Source organism: Enhydra lutris, unplaced genomic scaffold (assembly GCF_002288905.1).
Source record: "Enhydra lutris kenyoni isolate GAN:26980312 unplaced genomic scaffold, ASM228890v2 scaffoldscaffold99, whole genome shotgun sequence".
Classification (NCBI taxonomy): Eukaryota; Metazoa; Chordata; class Mammalia; order Carnivora; family Mustelidae; genus Enhydra; species Enhydra lutris.
Window position 1 is genome coordinate 93,134 of NW_019154183.1, and position 9,579 is coordinate 102,712.

General features: G+C 37.8%; 1 protein-coding gene across 1 annotated transcript in view; it reads left to right on the top strand.

Moving 5' to 3' along the window:
* Positions 1-9,579, top strand: part of LOC111139305 (ankyrin repeat domain 26) — a 131,311-nt gene that overhangs the window by 93,123 nt on the left and 28,609 nt on the right. Inside the window, exons 33-34 of the mRNA XM_022491551.1 lie at positions 5,781-5,851; positions 6,414-6,507. Of these exons, the coding sequence (XP_022347259.1) occupies positions 5,781-5,851; positions 6,414-6,507 (165 nt within the window). The remainder of the gene's footprint in view (positions 1-5,780; positions 5,852-6,413; positions 6,508-9,579) is intronic.

Below are 9,579 nucleotides of genomic sequence, written 5' to 3' on the forward strand. Positions count from 1 at the left end.
GGGGGGGCGTTGAAGTCCCTTGCTATTAGTGTATTGTTGATGTGTTTCTTTGCTGTTGTTATAAATTGGTTTATATCGTTGGCTGCTCCCATGTTAGGGATATAAATATTTACAATTGTTAGATCTTCTTGTTGTACAGACACTTTTAAGTGTGATATAATGTCCTTCCACATCTCTTATTATAGTCTTTGGCTTAAAATCTAATTTGTCTGATATAGGGATTGCCACCCCAGCTTTCCTTTGATGTCTGTTAGCATGGTAAATTGTTTTCCACCCCCTCACTTTAAATATGGAGATGTGTTGGGTCTAAAATGAGTTTTTTGCAGGTAGCATATTGATGGGTCTTGGTTTTTTTTTTTTTTAAGATTTTATTTATTTATTTGACAGAGACACAGTGAGAGAGAGCACGAGAGAGGAGAAGGTCAGAGGGAGAAGCAGACTCCCAGTGGAGCAGGGAGCCCGATGCGAGACTTAATCCCAGGACTCAGGGATCATGACCTGAGCTGAAGGCAGTTGCCTAACCAACTGAGCCACCCAGGCGCCCGGGTCTTGTTTTTTTTAATCCATTCTGATACCCTATGTCTTTTGATTAGGGCATGTAACCCATTTGCATTAAGGATAACTATTGAAAGATATGAGTTTAGTGCCATTGTTTTCCCTGTTAGGTGACTATTACTGTATATTGTCTGTATTCGTTTCTTGTCTGTTACTTTTAGACTCTCTCTTTGCTTAGTGGACCCCTTCTAATATTTCCTATAGGGCTGGTTTGGCGTTTGCAAATTCTTTTAGTTTTTGTTTGTCCTGGGAGCTTTTTAGCTCTCCTACTTTCAATGACAGCCTAGCTGGATATAGTATTCTTGGCTGCATATTTTTCTCATTTAATGCTCTGAATATATCATGCCAGTCCTTTCTGGCCTGCCAGGTCTCTGTGGATAGTTGTCCTTCAAACCGAATATTTCTATTAGAATATTTCTATTCATTGTAGATTATAGACCTCTTGTCCTAAGCCACTTTCAGGATTTTCTCTTTGTCTCTGAGACTTGTAAGTTTACTATTAGATGATGGGGTATTGACCTGTTTTTATTGATTTTAATGCAGTTTCTCTGTGCCTCCTGGATATTGATGCCTGTTTTCTTCCCCACATCAGGCACATTCTCTGCTATAATTTGCTCCAATATACTGTCTGCTCCTCCCCTTCTTCTTCAGGGATCCCAGTTATTCTAATACTGTCTCGTCTTATGGTATCACTTATCTCTCAAATTCTCCCCTCGTGATCCCGTAGTTGTTTATCTTTCTTTTTTTTTTCCCCAGCTTCTTTGTTTTCCATCATTTGGTCTTCTATATCACTAATTCTCTCTTCTGTCTCATTTATCCTAGCAGTCAGAGCCTCCATTTTTTATTGTACCTCATTAATACCATTTTTTATTTCAAGTTGGATAGAGTTTAGTTCTTTTATTTCTCCAGAAGGGGATTCTCTGGTATCTTCTATGCTTTTTTCAAGCCCAGCTAGTATCTTTATAATCATCATTTTGAACTTTAGTTCCTACACCTTACTAATGTGCTATTGATTAGGTACCTGCCAGTCGGTATTGCCTCTTGTTCTTTTTTATTTTAGGTGAGTTTTTCTTCTATGTTATTTTGTGCCAGAGAAGAATAGATAAGTGAGAGAACAAAATGCTAAAAGGGTAACAATGACCCCAGAAAATGTATGCTAAACAAATCAGAAAATACCCAGAACTGGGGAAAAAAAGAGGGGGGAATATATCAGGCTGGTGAATAGAACAGAGCCTCACACTTGATTTTGGGAGTATTTTGTTCTGTTAGAAGAAACTGCCTCCCAAAATTTTAAAGAAAGAACAACTTATATATATACAAAAATAAGGGTAAATATGATGAATGGGTGGAACATGAGTATAAGGATGAAAATTTAAAAAGATTTTTAAAAAGGAAATGGTAAGAAGTTGCTTGAAAAAAGAAAGAAAAAAATTTAAAAAAACACTACTAGACTTATGGTATATTTTAGTCTGTTAAAAGGAACTGTATCCCAAAATTTTAATGAAAGAAAAACATAAGGGATAGAATATGACTATAAAAATGAAATTAAAAGATTTTAAAAAGATCTTGTTAAGGTAAGATGTTGGTTGAAATAGGAAAGCGGAAAAATTCCAAAAAAAAAGAAAAAGAGAGAGAGAGAGAAAAAGAAAAGAAAAGAAAAGAAAAAGAAAAAGAAAAAATAAAGATAATTAAAAATATTTAACTTTGGAAGAGTAGAGAATCATGGGAAAAAAGCCATGAGTTCTATGTGCTGTATGTATTCTCCTAATGCTGGAGTATTGCAGTTCTCATTGATCGGTAATCTTGGTCTTGGGTGGATGTTCTTGCTGATCTTCTGGGGGCGGGGCCTGTTGCAGTGATTCTCACATGTCTTTGCCTGAGGCAGAATTGCACTGCCCTTGTCAGAGGCCAGGCTGTCATCTGCTTGGGTTTGGTCTCGGTAGCTTTTGTTCCCTGTAAGCTTTCTGTATAGCTTTGGAGGAGGAGAATGAAGATGGCAGCTTCCCAGTCTCCAGACAGAGGAGCCAAGATCTTGGGTCCCCATTCCTCATTGTGCCCTCAGAGAAAAGCAGTCAATCACTCCTGTCTCCCTGGTCTCCAAGCTCCCTAGCCTGTGACTGAGTTCCTATCTCTGGTGCATGGTCCCATTTGGAGTCTCCAAACCCAGTAGATTCCTGCAGTGCACTGCTGCACTTCTCCTCCTGGTAGAGGCAGGGTTGCGGGGGAGTCTCCCCAGATCTGCTGCTTGTTGGGTGTCTGTTTGAAGAGTAGTGCCCAACTGTGCCTTGAATTATGGTTCATGGCAACCCCGAGCTGAGAGCCCACTCCTCGGCTCTGTCTTTGCAGCTGGCTGCCCTGCTCCAATACCTGGGAACTCTGCCACACTCAGGCACCCCTGGTCTTTCTGTGATCCAGAGGGTCCTGAGACCACACTGTCCCTTCGAGGATTCCACCCCCCCACCACCACCTCGGCCACTGAAGCCACTTCTCTCCGTGGAGCAGACTTCTAGAAGTTCTGATTTCCCACTCTAGTGTTCTATCACTTGCTGTTAGTCGGCTGATGGGGGCTCCCTCCCACTGTGGTTTATCTTCCTAAATATAGCCTCAGATTCACTTCTCCATATGTCATCCTTTCCAGAAAGTGGTCACTTTTGTGTTCATAGAATTGCTGCTTCTCTTTGATCTTCTATTGAAGATTCTATTGTTCAGAATGGTTTGATAACTATCTAGCTGAATTCCTGGAACCAGATGAAATTTAGATCTCCTACTCCTCTGCCATTTTGAGGCTAAAATCTTACTGCATTAAAAGTAAGACTATTTTTCTAAATGTAGAGTAAAGGAAGTGCTAAAACATACTGCAACTAGACAGAAAATATTTGTCCCATACATATGTTACTGACGAGAGAGATTTACTCTCTATTGGTAGGTAACAGCAGATTTTTCTAATGGACTAAGTGTTTGCATCCTCCCCTCTCTCAGCCTTTTACTCATCCTCTCCTTTCTGTCCTTTTAGTTGCCCTTCCTCTTGCCTAATCCTACACTATACAGACCTGAGTCATTGTCTCTCATTCTTCATGAAGCTCTTTCTGACTGTTCTGATTCCCACTGACCTTACTCTCTTCACACTTGGCATCTAGTCTGTGCAGAACAGTTTAGTCCTTTATTTTACATTGTTTTCATTTTTTTAATGAGAGATAATTTTGTCTTTCTATGTACACATTTATCTAAGGGGGAAAATATGGGATATGTGTGGTACCTATCCTTGTATAAATTGAGAATATTTTAGCTTAACAGTTTTTAGGATAAAATTAAGTCTTTATACCATATCAATAACTTCTGATTGAAAATATTGACATCACAAACTTTTATTCTAAATGTATTTTAAGCAATTGAATGTAAAATTGTGAAAGCATTTAATCTGATAGAGGAGAAGTATTCAGTCAAATGCTTGTTTCTTCCCCCCCTCACTATGGAAAAATAGTCTAAATTTGTCTTTTAGCATTTTGCAGCCAGAACAGGTTTACAGATTTATAGCAGTTTACCAACTATAAAGCTCTGGAGACAGCTTTCTTTTTTAAAGTTTGTTTGTTTATATAACTTCTGCATCCCTTGTGGGGCTTGAACTCAAGACTCAAGACCCCACGGTCAAGAATTGCATGTTCTTTCAAATGAGCCAGCCAAGCACCTCTGGGGACAGCTTTTCTGATATGCCATACCACATAGCCTTAATGTATTCATCAGAGTACTTGCCAAAGCAGTGTAACATGAACAGTTACTAAGAGAAACAATATAAACATGAAGTGATTTGGGAACATTGATTTAGTGTCCATTAATTCCATGTCAGTTGGCTTTACCTTGCCTCTGATAGTCATGTAAATTATTTATTACTCAGCCTAGGAGGTACTATTTGCACTGTAGTCCATGAGCATTGTCCATAGAGTAGTATAGAGAGGAAGAAAGTTAAAAGTGTTACAAGTGGAAAAAAGTACTCTTGGCTCGGGGAATTGGTAAAAGTTTTTTGAAGTACTGAGGATATATTGTGGGTCTCATGGTCCCCATTTGCTGCCACTTCTGGTGGTATGAAGAACAATTTTGGTATAACTTGTATAAGAGACCACTTTCACTGGCCTGCCATCTGCCTAAAATATCAAATATTATTAGAACATAGCATACAGGGGCACCTGGGTGGCTCAGTGGATTAAGGCGCTGCCTTCGGCTCAGGTCATGATCTCAGTGTCCTGGGATCGAGCCCCACATCAAGCTCTTTGCTCAGCGGGGAGCCTGCTTCTCTCTCTCTCTCTGCCTGACTTTCTGCCTACTTATGATCTCTCTCTCTCTGTCAAATAAATAAATAAAATCTTTAAAAAAAAAAAAGAACATAGCATACAGCAACAATAATAATGCTAATTGCAGACACATAGAATTTGTTGTATACCGTGTACCCTTCTAAATATTTCATGTATATTTTCTAATTTAATCTTCCCAATATCCCAGTATGGTAGATACTATTATTATCTTTTTTTTTACAGAAGAAGAAACTGAAACACAGAAATTTTAAGTAATTTGTTCCAGGTCACACAGTGGAGTCGGGAATTCAGATCCCAGGCGTTCTGGTTCCTACGAAGATGTTGCTTCTCATTCTATTCCATGAAATATCTGGTTGTCACTGAAAGCATCATGTTAACTTTTATAATTGCTGGAATAGCCATGGTTATTCACATATGTGAATATTTAAAATTATAGTTGATGTGGTGCTTGGAATACAAAAATAGAAATGTTTACTATAAGGTTATTTCCTATCTTTCCCCTTTTGACCAATATATAAATTTGTAGGTTTATCTGATAAAATATAATTTAAAACATTAAAAATGTTACCTTTTAGTACTAGAGAAGTCAGTAAACTATTCTGTAGGGGGACTGTGTGTATTTTAAGATTTTACTTATTTATTTATTTGCATGCTCGAGAGAGAGAGAGAGAACGAGCAGTGGGGAGGGATAGAGGGAGAGAGACAGAAAGAGAGAAGCAGACTCCCTGTAAATATTTTAGGCTTTGTAGGCCATAGGTCTCAGTTGCTGCAGCTCAGCTTTGCTGTAGCCATAAATCAGTATGTAGAGGAGAGTGTGGCTGTGTCCAGTAATATTTTATTTACAAAAACACCTGATGGTGGTTTCTTACTAGATTGCCAGTACTTAAAAGTATTTCTTTTTTTTTTTTTTTTTTTTAGTTGCAAGATGCTCAAGAACGACATGCAGAGGCTGTAATGCGTATTGAGACGTTGAAAGATCACGTGCAAAAGTACAATTTAAAGCAGCACATAAAATAACTTGAGTATTTATAAAGCAGATCAGCGGTGTAGTATGAGAAATGTATCATTTATAAAAATAAATGCATCATTATTAACCTGGATGAAAATTTCAGCTTTGTGCTATTTCAAAATGCATAATTTTTGCACATTATCTTTAAATTTTACACATTAGCTGTAAAACACAACCATAAAAATGACACAATTACCAAATCTTCTACTTTTTAAATTTTTAAGAATTTATGTAGGGCCTTCAGATGTTTGTTTAGAAATTATACGGTGCTGGGATGCTTGGGTGGCTCAGTTGGTTGGGCAGCTGTCTTGGGCTCAGGTCATGATCTTGGAGTCCCAGGATCACGTTCCACGTCAGGCTCCCTGTTCCATGGGGAATCTGCTTCTCTCTCTGACCCTCTCCTTCTCGTTCTCTCTCTCTCTCTCTCTCTCATTCTCTCTCTCTTAAATGAATAAATAGAATCTTTAAAAAAAAAAAAGAAATTATACAGTACTTTTAAAATTTATGTGTATGTGAGAATAATTTTAAAATATACATTTTAGGCTTGAAGTTGAAAATGCCGAGTTAAAAGATACCATCAAAAAGCAAGTGGGAAAAATTGAACAGCTTCAGGAAAACACATTAAGTACATGTTCAGTAAGTCAGTCTCTTAATTTCTGTCCTATGGAAAAGGAATTTTTTTCTGTATTAGTAGTATATAAGAATATTTTGGGTAATATGAAAATTCTCATGGATAAAAATGTTTATTATATTCATATTTTTGGTACTTGGTACTAGTATAATTCCTCTTTATAGGTGAAGTTGTGTGAATTCATAAATTAATAATTTTTATAGTAAGATTATAATAAAAAAGGTTGTGATAGTCTAAGAAAAGAAATATTTTATTTATTTGTCAGTGGACATTGGGTTTTGCCACGTTTTGGCTATTGTTAGTAATGTTGCCATGAATTTTGGTATACAAATGTCTGAATCCCTGCTAATATTTTTCTGTATGTTTAAAAATTATCAAACTTTGAGTAATAATTTGATCTTGAATTCTGACTTTCTCTTGTAATCTAAACCCTTCAATGAGATTTGACAATGGATTACTTTAGTAATTGTTGTGATTTGTAATTATCAATTTTTGATTTATTGTCTTCATCAAGAATGACTAGAGGTCATTATGCAAACATTTTTCTTAAAGGAATATATTTTTCTTTTTGTTGATTTTGAAAAGAAAAAGAGATGCTGGTGAAAAAGTAGAAATGACTGCTCAGTCAGGGCCTTACATAGTAACATAGTGCTCCTAGCATTCATTGTAAGTTTAGGAACTAATTTTTTTTTCATTCACTTGAGTTAATCAGCCTTTCAGAGATTTAACAATCCAATCTCAGGAAAGATTAATATGCAATCCAGGATTCCAACTTACTGATATGTAGTGAAAACTGTATAACTATTTACCAAGCAGAACCGGATTATCACACCATTTATACCCTCCTTTGTAGGAGAGGCTACCAATGATTTAAGATGAGAAAACTGCATTGTGAGTCTTAAGTTGGAAAATGAGGTAGATGAACGTACCACGAGTTTCTTTTAGTCACAAAAGCTGCATACTTGCGAATTTTATTCTGCAGCTATACCTCTCAAGGAAACTAGCCCATTCTGTTGACTGCTCCATTTTGTGGCCAAAAAAACATTGAAATTTTTTTTTCTAGATTTCATATAAATTAGTCACATTTTTAAAAAAATTTTTATTTATTTATTTGACAAATAGAGATCACAAGTAGGCAGAGAGGCAGGCAGAGAAAGAGGAGGAAGCAGGCTCCCTGCCAAGTAGAGAGCCCGATTCGGGGGCCTGATCCCAGGACCCTGGGATCATGACCTGAGCCGAAGGCAGAGGCTTTAACCCACTGAGCCACCCAGGTGCCCCAATTAGTCACATTTTTTACTGTACTTTTCATTGAGCAAGTAAGGCGACAATATGTTGATAAGTGGTCTTCTGTGAATGAGAATGCCAGGAGTTGCCCCCCTATAGTGTCATGCAGTAATCTATTAAGGAAGGTATCAAATACTGTAAAGTTTGTAAGAATATTGGTAGTCAGTCTGTAGATTCCAATGGAAATGAATTATGGTTCTGACGTAAAATTAATTAGCCACTTTAAGGTCTACCCTGTGAAACAAAAACTTAGCTTTCAACCTACTCAGTCCATAGTCCTAACTTCCTAGAAGGTTCTTATCTCATGAATCCCCAGGCTAGAGACTACCTGGGTTAAGATATTTGATAGACACAGTTTTGAGGTGAAGAATCTGAATTGGGAAGAAGAGGTAGTTCTAGGCTGACTTAAGCTTCCAAACAATATAGTCAAATATGTGTCTAAAAAGAGCTTCAGAAGACTTCCATAAGATCAAGTCTCTATGGAATAGGAAATTATTAAAAAGAAAACAAAGGCAAACAATTTATAATCACCCTTGTGAAGAACCTTTGCATCCTAAAAGAAAAACAAGACAAAGTATAATGGTCAGCATCCTAAGGGTACGGGTGCCTCATGAGATGATAAAATAACAATAAACTCAGTAATACCAAGAAGAATCAACATAAAATGTACAAGATTAGTTATCTAAGGGCACTTGAGTAGCTCAGTCAGTTCCGCGCCTGCTTTCAGCTCAGACCATGATCTCAGGGTCCTGGGATTGAGCCCTGCATTGGGCTCCCTCCTCAGCTGGAAGTCTGCTTCTCCCCCTCCCTCTCCTCACCCCATTTGTGCACTCTATTTCAAATAAATACATTTTTAAATTATTTTTAAAAATTAGCTGTCTATAAAGGTAATCCACATCAGGTGATGGTTTTTGAGTGTGTGGTTGAGGTTCCTTGCCTACAAGGAACTAGAAGGAAGTACAGATGACTTCAGTAAAGGGGTTAAGGGCTGGAAATGTAGATTAGAGAATCTAGTTTTGAAGTCTCGAGATTTAAACAGCTCAGAGGATTTGAAAGGAGTAGCAAGGGTCAGGGACTAAATGTATGAACTTGCTGTCATTTAGAAATAAAATGGGATAATAAGTCAAGCAGAGAGGGTCAATTATCATATGGTTTCACTTACTTGTGGAGCATAAGGAATAACATGGAGGACATCGGGAAATGGAGAGAAGTGACTTGGGGGAAATTGGAGGGGGAGACAAACCATGAGAGACTGTGGACTCTGAGAAACAAACCGAGGGGAGGGGGTTGGAGGATTGGTTGAGCCTGGTGGTGCATATTAAGGAGGGCACGCATTGCATGGAGCACTGAGTGTGGTGCATAAACAATGAATCTTGGAACCCTGAAAAAAAAATAAAAGTATTAAAAAAAAGAAGCGCAGAGGGGGAGGGGGAGGTCATTGCTTTCAGCTGCTGCTGAGAAGTAAAGCAGGATAAGGACTTCAAAAAAAGATCCTTGATGACCCTCAAAAATTTTGAGTTTCCAGGATTGAAACTCAGATTTTAATGTAAAAGAAGAAAATAAGTGATGAAAAGATGAATCTGTGGACGAGATGACACATTAAAGAATGTTCAAGTCCAGTGAAAGAGGGGAAGCAGGGTGATAGAAAAAGCTGCAAGAGTTAAGCTAAAATTTTTATATAATATCGAGAAGACTTGGGGCGCCTGGGTGGCTCAGTGGGTTAAAGCCTCTGCCTTTGGCTCAGGTCATGATCCCAGGGTCCTGGGATTGAGCCCCGCATTGGGCTCTCTGCT